General features: G+C 47.1%; 1 protein-coding gene across 3 annotated transcripts in view; it reads right to left on the bottom strand.

Moving 5' to 3' along the window:
- LOC144934193 (folliculin-interacting protein 2-like) overlaps positions 1–16,382 on the bottom strand; it is a 39,992-nt gene extending 23,610 nt beyond the window's left edge. For 2 of the 3 annotated variants that reach the window (XR_013637138.1, XM_078859763.1), the window contains exons 1-4: positions 16,224–16,382; positions 8,576–8,690; positions 1,721–1,834; positions 217–317 (exon numbers count right to left, since the gene is read on the bottom strand). Coding sequence is in view for 2 of the 3 variants with exons in the window: in XM_078859763.1 (XP_078715889.1) it covers positions 217–317; positions 1,721–1,834; positions 8,576–8,690; positions 16,224–16,324 (431 nt within the window). In the remaining variant the exon portion in view is untranslated. The remainder of the gene's footprint in view (positions 1–216; positions 318–1,720; positions 1,835–8,575; positions 8,691–16,223) is intronic. The other variant, XM_078859764.1, reaches the window with a different exon arrangement.

The following is a 16,382-nucleotide window of genomic DNA, read 5'->3' as shown; positions in this document are numbered from 1 at the left end:
GAATTGATTTGTACAGAGATCTGGTGTTGCGTAGAAATTTAGCGCAGAAAACTGCACACTTTTGGTAATAGACCAAAGCCGAATGAGAAATATGTCTGGGCTTGGTCTACAGTGGAAAAAGGTGCACAACCGAGTTATAGACTCCCAGTGGGCAGTGTTGAAGGCTGCACGGATCAATGTCTTGTGTCGTCTGGGACTGCCTGCGCTGGGCCACACCTGATGTGGTGGATTTTCAGCGTGGACGTCTTGAGGCTGACTGCCACGGACCCAAACATCATCTCGCACAGCATCTTCACGTCGGTGCACTGTCGCAGCGTCTGCACAAACACAACAACAAAGTTGCGGTGACGTCACCACGGCGCTTGTGCCAGGCTGTGCACTTGAATGCCACTGTAAGGTGGGCATACACGTGCACGCAAACACACGCACACACAACAGCAGCAGAAGCATATAAGATAACGTGACTACTCGTACAGTAAAAATAAGCATAAATCGTCCTGTCATATGCAGATCCACAAAAGCAACAAGATGCGAATGGATATTGGTTCCCAACCAGCGGTATGCTGATCTGCAGACATCGCCAAGGGCTTTGTTAACGAACAAGGGGTCCAACAGCCCGCAGACCCTCACGGTCATCGATGGACCACGTGCCACCCATTACCCACTACCCAGTTGACCGGTCCTTGATCAAATGACACATTTCGTACTTGTACATACGCCACTATTTAACGTCGCTCACCGCAACTGAGATTTTGAAAGCGGCTATAATTGGTTGTGGGTGTAAGAAAAAAAGGTTGAGAACAACTGCTGAGGGTAGGAACACAATTATGGGCCACATTCCCAGAGCGGTGCGCTTCAGCCACTTTTCCTAGATGCGACCCTGGGCACACATTATGAGGAGGCCACCATTGGCTTACAAAGCTGGATCGGATCGCTATACTCAAACACATCAACAGAGGGCATGTGGAATGTCTCGAAACTTAGTTTAATATGTAGGCTTTCGCAACCAATATTATCCTCAAATATGTTTTGGGTTAGATCACGTATATGTGTGTCGTTAAACCCGCCATTATCCAACGGTCAATTCTTGAAACTTAACTTATTAGTTGTTACTACACAAGTCGGAATTATCATAACATTAGCGGTCAAAACGTACGTGTTAACACAAGCACGAGTCTACATTGGTCTGGTATGCATTGTTTTCCAGCAGGCATTCTGGCTTCCTCCTGCACGCGGTCAACGAATTCTCGTTTGAGCAAATGAGGCCGGGCTAGAGGAGCGGGGCAGCGTAACGAACGGCACCGCCACTCGCGCCACAGGATGTAAAAAGTGCATGCAACTGGGAAAAAAAACTAAGATCCCCCATATAGCCTCAACCAGATTGTTGGGGCAAGTGCTACGAGCGAGCACCTTTAAAGGCCGGCATGGCATACAAAGAGGGTGGGCGACCAGCACCACGCCCAACCGCCTTCGTCTCCCCAGCGGCAATGTTTTTACACACCGCACCAGGTACTCATGTGAGGCCAAGTCGACCCAGGACCGGTTCAGATAATCGGCACTGGCGTTGGCCGCGATCGGGAAACGGACTCGTGTCACCGGATTCGTAGCGCAGCGCCCCAACCCACTACACTACCACTCCCCAATACGTAACTGGGCATACGCAGGTGGTACGAGCAGAAGCCAGCGACAGGGCCCGAGATGGGAACGGGAGGTTCCGTACCTGGTACCGTGGGCCCTCCTCCTCGTGGAGACTGGCGCCGGGCTGCGGAGCGGAAGAGGCACTGCCGAGATAACAGAACCTCCCAAACACGCGCGCCTGTTTCACGCCACACTCCTTGCGTTCGCACGGAGATATACGCGCGCACACACACAGGGCACACATCCCTCGGTAAGCCTTATACGCTGGAGGGGTAATTGTTGTTAGCGAGTACCTATTAAGGCGAACAACACATGCACAGGGATGGTGGTGCCAGCACTACCCACGACTAGATAATTTTGTTCTTCCAATACTTGTGCGAGCACACTATCATGTGCAGGAAGACCTCGATGCGTTCCTGGAGAAGAGTCTGCTAATCGAATCGGCGCTAACAGGGGTGGTCATTGCTTCATTGTGTATGTGAGGATGCGTTCCCAACAGCGTTATTTTTTCCCCATGGAGCAATATACGAGGGCTTCATTGGGGTATAGGTAATAGCCCTAACAATAATAACAAAGACGTAAAACATTATTTCATGAAGAGAGTAATTTATTATAACATCAGTAAGTATTATGTAAGAGGTGGTAGACGAGGTTGGAGGAGCTGCTACCCCGAGTCGACATTTCTGCGATGAGGTTTTTTAGGTGAAGCCCAAGGTTATCTGTGTCTCGCGAGTTCTCATCTGGCTAAACAAATGGATTTAAAAGCATTATAACCGTGACCACGAATCGTGGTAATCGAATTGCGGGAGGTGGGGTCTGATTGGCTCGGAGCGTTCATTGCTCTCATTGGCTAAGCGAATAATGGGGGCGGGTACGTTTCCTTCGCAAGTACTGCCACTTTGTAGATTTCACTGGTCAACAAAAAAACATTTTTTTCTGGCCTGGACTTTTGCAGCTGTTTTAGACCAATTGCAGGGTGTTGATTCCAAGTCTGATTTAACCCGAAATTAACTCTGTCACTTATGATTGCAAGTTGTTGCGAGTCAGTGACTGCTTTAGTGTTAAAATATGGTGCTGTATTTTTAGGATAGTGTGTTTATAATATCATTTTATGTAGATATCCACATTTATTTAATATTTTTCTTCAGCAGTTTTTATTGAAAATGCAACATTTGATATCTCAAAAACCTGATGTGAGACAAAAACTGATCCCAGATTTGGAATCGGCACCCCAAAATTACCTTAACACCGTTGGAATACCTTATGCCAGAAAAAGTGTGTTGACCAGTGTTTTTCTTTATCCCCCCTCGAAAAAAAGAGAAAGCGCGCCATAACAAACTAGTGTCCTACAGGGTGGTGATAAGCAAAGTCCGTCTGTACTCAGTTTTGGCCCGAGTGGGCTGAGGCACAAATAATTAAATTTTAAATTGACCCATTGCTCCTGATGTGCGTATCCAGGAATCGTGCCCGTGTCTCTGGGATAGCAGACCGGAGTGCCAAGCAGCAGAAACACTTTGTCAAGATGCAACTTTGGCCACACGCAATGAGGCCACAACTGGCTTACAAGGCCGGATCGGGTCGCAAAGCTGATGTGCACCAACAAATGGCATGCCGAATGTCTTTAGTTATTACTGCACAAGCAGGAATTATTATTTTGGTTTCAAGCTCCAAACCTTTATTCAATTAGGAACTTGTTTGACTCCAGACATTTTAATCGGCGCTTATAGCTTTTTTGCCTTAATTAAACACAAGATTTCAAAAGGAAATATTTCTACAATGCTATTTGTATATACTGTATGTATGGTGTATGCATGTAGAACTTCTTTCGCACCGTACGTAGCCAACCATGGTAATCAGAGGTGCTATAAGGATTATTTTCATTGCCGATCGAATAATAACATTTTAACTTCTGACGAGTGCCGATGATAAAATCGCACGGAAAGTTCATTTTGCAGCCAAAGCGCCTGCTGATTTGGGGACCCAATGACATTTAACTGCCTGGAACCTGAGCAGTGCCCATGTGGAGAGACGACAGAGCTAATGGGAATGCCAAAGTAGGTAAAGGGATGCGAGTAAGGACTGGGGCAGTCAGTGATGGGAGGGGGGGGGGGAAGATGGAGTTTCACAAACAGACACACACACACAAATACATCTGTCATCAGCAGCAATGGGCTTGCATCAATGCGACAACAAATGTGTACGTGCATGTGATCGCAGCCTTGGCAGAAGACAACAACCGTGACCTTTGGCAGTGGTTTCACAGACTGTGGAACACCAATTGGTCCCCATTCCACTCGCGCCTAAAAAGTGATCCATCAGCTGTCCACAAGTAAACCTCGCCAAGTGGAACAATGGCGGATTTTGACATGTCATTCTGCCGAAAAAGCAACGTGATTTGCTGTGAGAAAGTGCCACCTTCATTTAGCAATGACAGGCTCCAAAGCGCTGCAAGCCTCTCGTGGCACAGATCTGCAGGTCTTAATTTAAACACGGGGCTATTTTGAAGAAGGTCAGGTTGCTTGACAGGTTTGTTTATTGCCCACAGGACCGAACAAGCACCTCTGGTGGCCCAGGAACTAAGCCAGCCAGACGAATGAGTAAGGTGTGTAACCTCGACCCACTTGGTCAGCTCGTGTGGGCCAAATCATTAAAGAGAAAAAAAGCCGTCTAATGTGACATTCCTTGAATCAGCGACTGTTCTTTAAAAGGATCAATTGACCTTGGCTGCGTGGCGTCACCACCACGAGCTGCCTGTGGGAACACTGCGCCACTGCACCTTGGGCTGCACGCGGTCAGGAACCTCCGACTTGAGAGATTCCTGGCCAGAGAACATGGACCAAGATCCAGTGGACTGCAAAAGAGGCACTCGCGTCATCCCGAATGGTAACCGGACCAGAGTTGTTCCCAATAGATTTTGTTGTTGTTGGGTCAGATTGTGTAAGTAAAATGGCTTGTCGTAAAACAGTCCTCCACCCAACACAGCCAAATAATAATAATAGGGTTGACACAGGAACAAACGTGCCGATTAGGACTCTTGATATTGGATGCAAAAGCCTACATTTTAAAAAGGAGTAATGTCGATGTCCCAAATCTAATCAATAGCTGTAAGTACATACTGTAATGGTGGTCACGAAATTAACAGGTTTTGCCAAGTATTGTTAAAGTGTTACTGCCTGTATAAATCAATTTCAGTCCACCACATCTTAACTGCCATCCTGTGATCGACAAATCCTCGTCATCTGGTTATTATTGGCTCGTTCAGGCTCCCCATTGAAACGAAAGCCGTGGGGGGGGGGGGGGGCACAAGATATGGGGGGAGGGTCATGGCCACAGTTCAGTGCCATTCCGTGCACGACACGTACGGCACCGCGCCGGGCACTGCCGAATTAATAAAGAGAGCGTCGTCGACGCGTTCAAATCTGTAGAGAAGAGCTCCTCTGTTGTGCAACAAAGTGAGGAGACATTGGTCACAGAGAAGAACGACAGACAACAAGCATTACCCCCAGTGTATCTGTGGCTTGGTGTCCCGGGTGACATCTGGATCTCGTTACGGGGAGCAACCACAACCAAAAAAAAATCGTAAATTTTCGAGTGCAACAAGCGATAAGAATAACTCACCCACCGTGGCTCCTTGGATGACAATTAACCCATCATACAGAAGATACACCGATCAGAGCGCATTCATGTTCACGTACGCAACGTCATGCGTGTATCACGACTTAAAAAATCGATGTTAATCTCTTCCTCATTCCGATGTGCGTGTTGGGAACGGAATCTGAAGAAAAACCAAAATAACTTTATTGGCATGTCTTCAGGTCAGAAGATTGACCAAGCCCATGCAGGAGGGTGTGTGGAAGTTTGGCGCCAGCTGTTATAGAGCGCGGTCATGTGACTACAGTTCTACGTGGCGAGTACAATTTCTTTAAAAACAACAGCATTACGCCTCTCTAAATAAAATTAACGCTAACCACTTGCACGTTGCACGATTCAGCAGTGAATGGGACCCACCCTCCTCAGAACAAGGAAAGGGTTTATAAAGCCATCAATAATTCCAGTACCAAGTGTGCAGATACAGGCTCACTTGTGCTTATACCCTTTTGATCTCCATAAAACAGACAAGGAGATGAGGCATGCAGGAAAATGCGTCTCCGAGCTTGTGACGAGTCTGACGGTTGCAGGGCAACATTACAGCAGGGGACGTGAAAATCAAGAGTATGACAATCCTGGCATTGGTGAGGATGTAGAAACGCAGGGGGTTAAGAACGTAGCCTCGTAGGCCCTGTAGATGCACGTAGGTGGGACGAGTCCCTGCCATAGTGGAATCCATTCGCTGGCAATACCAGAAAGGGTGCAGGGCAGATATGGCTTTTACAGTGTCGAGTGAAGATTTCAACGCCAATTTCATATTCCGGGTAAAGCAGTCGCCCTCATTTATGTTTATTATATTGCCAATTGTGCTGTCGGCACAATGTAATTAGACATTTCTTCTGCTAGGTGTTTGTTGTGCAGTCATTGGAAAACACTTGAGAAGAGACAGCTGCCTGGACTCAAACCCAGGTGTCGGTGGTGCTGGTTCGCGCTCTGGCATCAGACTCAGATCCCCCTCCTGCGCTCGATTAATGTTCAACTCAAAATAAAAAGGTCCATCAAACACGAAACTCTCGCCTGCTGCCGTGGTTGTAAAATTCATTCAAACTGCGCCCCCCCACAAGGAAGTTTGGCATCGATGGATTTAAATCTGCCGTTGCTGCAAGTATGACGTAATTCTGAACGGTGCCACAAACTGCTGGCCACATGACAAGAGTCAAGGAATCAACTGTTGAAACATGTTCATGGTCTACCTTTGGTGTTTATTAAATCAACTCGAAGTGTGTTTTTGCACTTCCATCCAGTGTACGCAGTAAATGTGACATTTGATTAAAATTTTCGTCATCTTCTTGAATGGGGAAGAAAAATACAACGCGATATATTTTTCATCCTCGTGTCAACCATCAGCTAGGAGGAATGCTTCCCTGCTGTGTGTTTTTACCAGGTGAAATTTACCGAATTATGGAGCTCTTTTTCAGAGGTGACCTGGCCACGTATGATGATAGCTAATCGCAGTGGCCGATATCACCATCACACACGGGAATCTATAGCAGTAGCGAAGTTATCTAAATCGCATGTTTCTAAAACATGGAGGGTAAAACCAGAGGGCCCAGTGAAAAATCCACACCAACCACGAGAAGAACAAGCAAACTCCACGTATACAGGCGTCGTCAGGGTCGGGGGTCAAACCCACAACCTCCATCATACCAGGCGAGGGAGATAAGATCACCTTCACCACAGCGGTGTGATGCGAGTTGTTGGGCCATAGTTCACGGCAGTGATCAGTGCGGTTTGGTGAGAGCACAGTACTCAAGCCACTGCACAACTGATGCAAATCAGTCAAATTGGGCAGACTTTGGAACAGGAACAAGAAGGCAGAGCAGGAGAGAGTTGCCACCCATCCAGGTAGGACCTGGACAGTCGGAGGAAATGGTGTCTGTGTTCAGGTGGCAGGAACTGATTTATACTGAGATCTGATTGCCGGTTATTGTACGACTGAGAATTGTGTCCGGGTTTGGTCTATGGCGGAGAAGGGGTCAACCCAATGCTGCAGTGAAATCTAAACACCGTGGTCAAGAATTATATAAAAAAAAAATTTCACTTGCAATATGAAATGGGAGAAACCCTTTAGATGAACGATACTTGAAGTCAGGAGGTAGATAAAGGATCTACATAACACGGCCTGGTGGATGTCACGGTAGGACATGTTCGTACTGATACCGCAAGGGGATGACCCACAATGAGAGGTGGGGGGTGGAGGCCGAATGCAGTTGCGAAACTGGTCTGGAAGAATTTTGTGCCAATCACCTCAGCAGCCAATTCTAACAAACTCTCAAACTGACAAAACACAATTTGTACACATTAGGCAGGAGTTGTTCACCTTTGTTCCTCTATCTGACCACAACTTGTGTACCACACTATCAGCCATCGCATATGGCAGATGTATTTATTTACTTATACAGCAAAAAGTGCAGAAAGCAGCACGAAGAAGAGCACACGGATCAATAAATTGTAAAAAAAAATCGAGGCAGAAGGGACGCTGGCCAACTGGACAAATGAGTGACAGAACGAGGAAACGGAATGTGCCAAGAAGGCAACCGTGGCAAGATAAAAGCACCGAGATCAGTTCACGTACAAGATTGTCGCAATGCAAAACCTCGGGGGATGGCAATAGTGGTGAGATAATGGCCGATGATCATGATGATGACGCGCTTGAACGATTATGTGGCACTTTAGAAGTCGGTGTAGTGCAGTGTCTTGGTTGTATTTGTGCACGATCAGTGATGGCGGTGCTATTACCGATGATGTTATGGCTGCAAAAAGGACGCTCAGTATGCCGTCAGAACAGTGTTGCTGGTAAGAGTGGAAAAATTAGCAGTGGTGAACGCAGTAATTACCATGGTAATGATATCGATAGCGTTAGCATTTATTTATTGTTTTATTATTATCCACAATGCTTTGCCAACTTCTGGCTTAAGGCCTACGATTGACATGTTGGTCAAAGGAGTTTGTTTGACCATACCTTACCGTCCTAGTCAGTGCGAGTTGGCAGTTGGGATTCAGGACCGGTTTGGATGTCATTTGGCACTGATGTTAGCCGTGGCCAGGCCATCAAACGCACATCAGAGTTCATAGTGCAGCACATGCCACCATTCCACTTTTCAACAGCAATAACAGCCGTGGCTCAATATGGGACAGTCTTAGTAATCACTGCAGTGGCTGTCTTCAAGCCGAAAACAATGACGGTGCCGACACCGATGACCTGGTTTGGGCTGTGTGGTGACCATGCAGTGGTACCCTAAGTGACCATGTAGTGGCACCGTCAGCATGGTGGGATTGGCAGCAATACCGGGCTGGTTCTCGGCAGCTTGCGCACAGTCTTGGAGTCGAAGAGGAGCTGTCGCCCACGGCGCTCGCAGTCGCGGAAGACAACGAGGCGGAGGTCATCGTCGCCCGTGCACCACCTGGAAGGGGCCGCACGGGATATTGAGCGGCAGGTGCTTACACCGAAATGTTTCAACCACCGCGCAAGCTCTGCCTCGACTCCTCTCACAGCAGCACAACACAGACCACGTGACCACGGGAACCCTCACAACTACGCAGACCATATGCTGAACAAGACTCGACGGAGAAATGCGAGATCTTCAGCCTGCAAAGCCTCAGAGTTTTTCAAACTTTTGCAGAAAGAAGTAATTTTTGGTCAAATATCTGGGAATTAACCAAGGGCAACTTTGAAACATAACTGCATGAGTTTTCGCGGTTATGCCGTCCGGCTCTGCCGACGCGATAAAATCGGGTTGTACCGATTTGTGTTCTGCACGATGAACCGTGTTTTGTGTCATGCACCGGGAACTGCATCTGAAACTGGCGCTTCTTGAAAAAGCTTAATAAACAATCCCGTTAATTTACTGTGGCGTTCCCGATAGGACTAACAGCCATAAGTGTATAACAGGAGCACCTTAAAAGGCAAAGGGAAAATTCACTCACTTTCAAAAAGTACAGAACTGGATGTGGTCACCCTTCAACTACCCACACATTACACATCGACAAACGTATTTCCCTGTACAATCAACTGGTAGCCCCTGACCCAGTGCAGGAAGTTCCACGTTTCTTTCGTGTGCGTCTGTGTCTCAATAGGGCAACCAGTCGACTTCGCGTAAAGTAGCACGTTAAGTACTTATCATCCTAAAGGGGTACGGTGGGCTGAGTCAACACAAACCAACTTTGAACTTCGAGGTCGTTTAACTCGTGATTATCATCAGTTACCGTGAACTTCGAGTCAAGCACTCCAAAGCACCACATGGCATGAGAATTTTTTTTAAAAATTATCATTCTTAACCTACAACAAAGCAAATTTCATTTTTATAATAATTGAGAACAAGCCAAAGCAATAAAGGATTCCCATGCAGACCCTCTGCAAGTGTAACACAAGCCGAGGCCGGTGCTCTACAGGGCTGTTTATATCCGGCAGGGAGGCCCCTACTGCTGTGAATTTGTTCAGACGCGCGCACGCACACACGCACGCACAGATCACGAGTCGTCATGCCAGACGCGCATGCCAGGCTGACTCGCAGTGGCACGTGCTCAACGCCACATGTGCTCGCACGCGCACACACGCGAACCCGTGCGTGTTTACAGATTTTGTGGTCCGAGGGCTTCCCCCCCCCCCCCGACATCACGAGGAAGGTGGGAGCATGGCACCCCACCCCCCCGACGTGTTGACACGCTTCCAGCGGAGGGCCACCACACAGCGGCCCGAACGCACGCCCTGTGCACCTGCTTGATCACTTTGTTCCTACTATCTTCACCACAGTGAATGTATGTTGGGGAATGCAATGACATGCGGTGATCATGTCTACTGGCTTCAGGGCAAAAGGCCATAACAAAGGTCAAAAATTGAGCTTTGGCCACGATAATTGTAAAAGGTGGCATTGAATAGTACGCAAACCACCTTGGCACCAATTCTAACTCTGTACGTGATGAAAAATGCATCGGAAAGAAAAGTACCTAACCTCAGTACACAACCCCCCACCTCCCAAGGTGATCATGAGGATGTAAAAAAAAACATGACCTCTCAAGGGGGTATTTCCATTTGCTGCTTCAAGACTTTAGGCCAAAATATATTTGAGGCCAATGGAAGCATCGACTTATGATGAAACTTGCGCTCTGCAGAAACCGAACATCATTACAATTCACTAACAAAGACACCCCGTCTAGCCTTAAGACTGTTGGGGCAAGTTCTGTTATCGAGAACCTATCAAGTCCGACACGGCACACATGGGGGTGGGTGGCCAGCACCACGCCAGAGGTTGCAAACGGGTTTTGATTCCTTACCCGTACCCGGCCGCACCAGGGTCGCAAATGGCTACCCGTACCCGGCCGGGTACAGGTACCCTACCCGAAATGAGTGACAAACGGTTACTCACCAGTGACTCACGGCCTACCCGCACCCGTACCCGGCCGCACCCGTACCCGGCCGCACCCGTACCCGGCCGCACCAGGGTCGCAAACGGGTACCCGTACCCGGCCGGGTATCGGGTACCCGGTTGCGACCTCTACACCACGCCCGGCCACCTTTGTCTCCCCAGTGACGATATTTACACACCTCACGAGGTACTCATTTAAGGCTTAGTCGACCTAGGGGAGGTCCAGGACCAGTTCAGATAATCACTGGCGTTAGCCGTGAGCGGGAATCGAACTCGGGTCACTGGGGTTCGTAGCACAGCGCGCTAACCGCTGCTACATTACCGCTCCCCAAAGACACGCACACATGCACACGGCAGCTCAGTGGGCACATTTGTTCGGTACAACGAAGCCCACAGCCATCTATTTATATTACACTCATTGTAAAATAAATCACCACAATCTATTAATAAACCTCGACGATGCACGCTGGTGTAAATTGGGAGGAATTACTTGCATTGTTTGCCTTCCCTCAACAATTTCTTTACTGAGAGTATTCCCAATCACAAATAATAAAGAGGTTTTCAGCAGCCTCAGGAGTTGGGTGGTCAAGCATTAAAAAAACGAGAAGTGGCTTCATGATGAAACGCGAGTCGAGGATACCCAGCGAAGACTTCCGAGTCGCATATGTCACGTGACTATGATAGTACACGATGTGACATTCAGACTTGGGATGCTGCTCTAAAACCATTTAGCTTTTTTACCAGGGACTAAAACCCACCAAGTCCCATGCCCTTCGTTGTAAGTTAAAACATTTCCAGTGCAATTTTATTTCTCTCCAGAATTGGCCAAATACAACTTGGTTTCCATGGAACTACAATAGTATGTGATGTGAATAATAAAAAAATACATTATTTTGGTTCTCAAGAATGGCTTTTCAGGTTAAATAAAAAAATTTGGCAGCTCCAGACTTAAAAAAAAAAGTCACAATATGGTAACATTGAGCAAACTCAGAAAAATACCTCGCACGTTACATGACAACAGCATTTCTCTTTACACGAGTGTTAAGAGCAATACCTCAATTACAGCTGCTCCTTCTTCATCAGTTTAAATATATTGATAGGAGGGCGCATTCCGTTTCACCAAAGCCTAATTTGGATAGACGTACGGAGCCGCTGCCGTGCTGGCAAGCGGCCACAAAGACGAAATGAAAAATATATAAGCGAGCAGTCACCGTTGCCACCGGTGGTGTTGCACGGACCGAGGACAAGCAATGAATCAAATGCGTACGTGCGTGCCGTAACAGCACTTGCCCTCACATCACCTGGGTGAGTGAGCACACAAACCCATTGTTTGTACTGCTATTGATTTTACGGCACTTCTAAAACATGCTCGCTCCAGTCTGCTTCGCGTTGTGCAATTTTACTCGCCATTTTGTAAAATTGTATTTTACCCCAGGTGCCTATCAGTAAAGACGCGCAGCTTTAAATCGGTTCACGTAGAACGACTACTATATGTCCGGTAACGATGCTTGTCGTAACAATTACGTGCACTTTCCCCTGCATGAGCACCAGTTAGCGAGATATAAAATCCACCACCACCGAGAAAGGTTTCAGATCTCGTTAGCACCACCAAACATCAATGGACAATGGATGTATGCATATGTCGGGCCCGAAGGGGTAATTGCGGTTATGGGCACGTTACATAATGTCTAATTATGAGGGGGGCATATCTGGGGTAAAGGTGAAAGGCGGAGTCAATCGGAAAGCTCCGGGAACCTACTCGAAGGTTCTGGAAGAAGGCGTGGCCGGAGGTCGGGCCAGGTCGCACCGGGGTGTATACAAGGGGGACCGACCAGAGGTTCGGTGCTGTTGCGGGTCCTGGCTGCATCACTGTTCACCGTCATCCGGCCACGTGGCCGATCTTCTGCAAGGCTCTCATCTTTGCCGTCGCTGCGCTAGTCAGACAGCTGTGTAGTTGGACACCGACGATGGGGTTGTGTAGAAGGGTCGGATATGTGTAGCTACATAGAAACGTTACATAGATGTATCGCCCAGTGTTGTGCTTAAAGTGTGAGAATAAATAAGAAGTCTTCGACACAACGTTTCTCAGAAGTCACTCGCTGCACGTGTTATGTAACTCTCAGACAGTCTTGTTCAGTTATGCGTCTATTTATTATGAATAAAGTTTGCACACTCACTGATAACTTAACGAGTAACCACAAGTGACTATATCCACTTGGGTAACTTAGATAATTCAATTCCGAGACAACATAACTCTAGCCTTCTAAGACTACAAGGTGCCCACTCCAGAATGATGAAGACGACCCGCTCCAAGGTGACGACGGCGACGGCAGTTCCCCCACAACAGCAGCCCAGAGCCCCGGTCCACACCGGCTCTTATCCCCCTCACGACCCGGCCACGCCCCTATTCCCGAACCCTCTCTCACTGCACCTGGCCCTGTCTGTCTCTGCCCTTATTACAATTTACGACCGTTAGGTTCCGTGCTTTCCCTCACACGACCCTGTCAACGCTTGTCGCATCAATCATTATTAGCAACCACTTAGGTCCCACATTACCCTAACGTGACCTTGTCTGCTCTGTTACGTTAATTAGTAACCATGGCCACGGGGAGTGTACCGTCCCTACATCAGCCCGTACTGCCCTTACACATGCATTCAGAACTTCTTTGCAACCGTAAGTAGCCAACAGTGTTAATTGGAGGCACGGGGGAAGGACAAACTTAAACACTTTGAGACCCCCCGCCCACCTCCTACGCATTTCACAAGTGGTACTAATACCATATCTGCATTTCCCATAAATATGCCAAATTCCTCTTGATATGCAAATTATTTTGTCAAGGCGCTCTTCCCCCTCCAACCCAGCTTAAATATACACTCCAAGCCTGGGGTGTTTCATTCAGACGGTCTTCTCGACAGACCTGTTCTTCACCTGAGGACAGCTGCTTGCGTTGTGGCCAAAACGTCGTGAGAATTATTTTATTATGTTTTATTTTTATTATGTTATTATTTCCATTCTACGTGACTTTACCGAAATAACCAAGAAGATGAATCCCTGCAGTCACGAAAGCTTTAAATCGAAACAAAAAGGATGGTCCGTGTAAACAAAGACTGCGACGATAAAAACAGCAATAAGGCCAAGTGAACACCGTAATATATAGCAAGTTCTGAAGTTGCCTTTGATCAAATCTCATTAAATTTGCCTGGTCTTGTCTAATCACGGAAGCCAAGCAGGTTTACGTGAAGGCAGGAGTGTTCAAAAGGGAGACCCCCATGCCAAAGAGGTTGTAGTAGGCTGCTGCAGAGCTATGTTATGGTGAGCAAGTCAAGACAATTTTACTTGTTTAAATTCGTACAAATCGGCCACTCAAAAGCACCATCACAATGAGAAAAAGTATGTAAAAAGTATGTAAATACATTTCAAACTATCTACAGTTGTTTCAAAAATATATATATAAAAAAAAGTTGTGGTTGAGAGTTAGTTTTTGTATACAAGTGCGAAGAGATGTGTTTTGAGTTGTTACTTGAATGTAGTGGTGTGTGAATTCCTTCGGGGAGGTTGCAGATGGCAGTGCAGCAAAATGCATTGTTGTACTTTACTTCTACGTTTCAACGTCTACACTTCCAGCATTCAGACACCTGCACCGATCTGTGTGAAGGCCAAATAACCGCATGGCATAGGAAGGCCCTCATCCAGCAGTAGATTGTCAACATTTAGAAACTCACATTAAGTCAAAACAAATATTAAGTGCATTTTTGTTTATAAACCGACTTACAGAACACTAAAAAGATACAAAAAATGAAGGTAGGGATAATGATAGTTGTCAAGTTGAGAAGTTGTGGCTTTTACAAATTGATCATGGTCTACAAATCAAAAAGAAGTTTACCTTTGTGAGTTTGAGTTTTATTTTATAGCATTTTCGAGCCGAATTACTTCAGCACGAGTCTTCATGGTCACATTGCCCCCAGGATCCAATGAAATACAGAGAGGTTTTCAAAACCTGAATTCCCCCATTCCCTTTGCCAACACCTCAACTGGGTGGGCTTTGCATTTTTATTCGGGTTGACTCGATAATCAGATTTCACCATTACACTCCCGGCTTACTAAATATCGCCATATCGGGATTACCGTTGCAATTTTTTTCATCATTTACTTTCCTGACGACATACTTATGAAATGCCAAACTAGACTCTTGAAAGTAAATACCAAAAATCACTATTAAAGTGAATTAAAATATGGCGCTTTACGAAATGTCCTTTGCGGTAATTGAGAGCATGGCAATTATATGACACCATCATTTTCATAGTTGCTGGAAATATTTATATTTATATCCCCTGTGGGCAAGTGTAACCAGGAGATTCCTACCAGTATAATGTCCACGTGCTCACGTGGCACGCGCATCACGTCTGTATTTTACACCAGGGGCAGCTTTATGCATTAACTCCCCCCCCCCCCCCCGCTAAAATCATGGCACATTCCCAATTGTGCTTGTGACATCGCGTCTTTACAGGACAAATGTAAGATCATCCATCACCTTGTGTCTGACAATCGCCCCCTGGAAGCGAATATCATTACATTTCGTCTCGAGTGACTTTAATAAGGGTCCTTACACAGAAGTTGTATGGGTGAAAACTTATTTTGCACCATACGTAGCCAACCTTGCTAATCTGAGCCCCAGTGGCTTTGTTCACATCCACCCTTTAACCTGCCCTGCAATAACCACTTGCGGCACGTAAACACAACCATGGAGCTGGGGGGAGGTGTGGTTAACAAAGAAACTAAATTCTGTCGACACAAACATAGGCACCAACATTTAAGTCCACCAGTATAGGAGCCATCCTAGCCAATGTTTACCAACTTGCACCGCTGCTAAATGCCAACGACAAGTCTTGAACCACGGTAGAAGCGACGATACAACAGTGATTAGTGATCAGAGTGATTTGGTAAGCGCTGGATCGATCAGTCACACACACAGCGGGGCCACGACCACAGCTGATGTTGTAGTGATCGACACACACAATGCTCGTCTCTGACCGTGTAGTTGTACACTGCGAGGAGTGGATATGCATTGTACGTGTGTGTGGTGGAGTTAGCTACATGCTTTTTGGGTTAGATCGCGTCAAAATGTGTCGTGAAACCCACTACCACCCGACACAGCCAATCAGTAAGGGTTGTCACGTAAACAGAACTTGCTAATTCGTTACTAATACAGCACACCGGTGAAGCTAGTTGTACTCGGATTGTAAATGTTGTGGCTTGGCTCTCCAACACACCGGTGTGCTGTACTAATAATGCATGTTCATAACATACTAATTGGCTGTGTCGGGTTTAACGACACATTTAGATATTAACGCGATCGAACCCAAAAAAACTATAATATGGATATTAGTCGCGAAAGCCTACGCGTTAAACTACACTGTAGCTATCCACGTGTGCAGCGTCTACTGTAGCTATCCACGTGCGCAGTCTATTGTATGAATGTGTGGGTGTATAATCGATGTAGTAGCGATGATGTGTACGTTGTCGCGCGGGGTCCACGTGCAGTGCACAATGCCCACGTGGTGCGCGCTCACCCCGGGCACGGCTGCCCCGGCTCCGCGCCGGCTGCCCCCGCCTCCTCGGGGCCCGGCGCGCAGCCCCGCCGGAGCAGCTTCTCCAACAGTCCCGAAGGCATCGCCTCTCTTCTCTCTTCTCCCACCTACACCTCCATCTCCTCCTCCTCGTCGTCACTG

The sequence above is a fragment of the Lampetra fluviatilis genome, chromosome 9, assembly GCF_964198595.1.
Source record: "Lampetra fluviatilis chromosome 9, kcLamFluv1.1, whole genome shotgun sequence".
Taxonomy (NCBI): Eukaryota; Metazoa; Chordata; class Hyperoartia; order Petromyzontiformes; family Petromyzontidae; genus Lampetra; species Lampetra fluviatilis.
The sequence above is the reverse complement of the archived record's forward strand: the minus strand, read 5'-3'. Positions and strand labels throughout refer to the sequence as shown.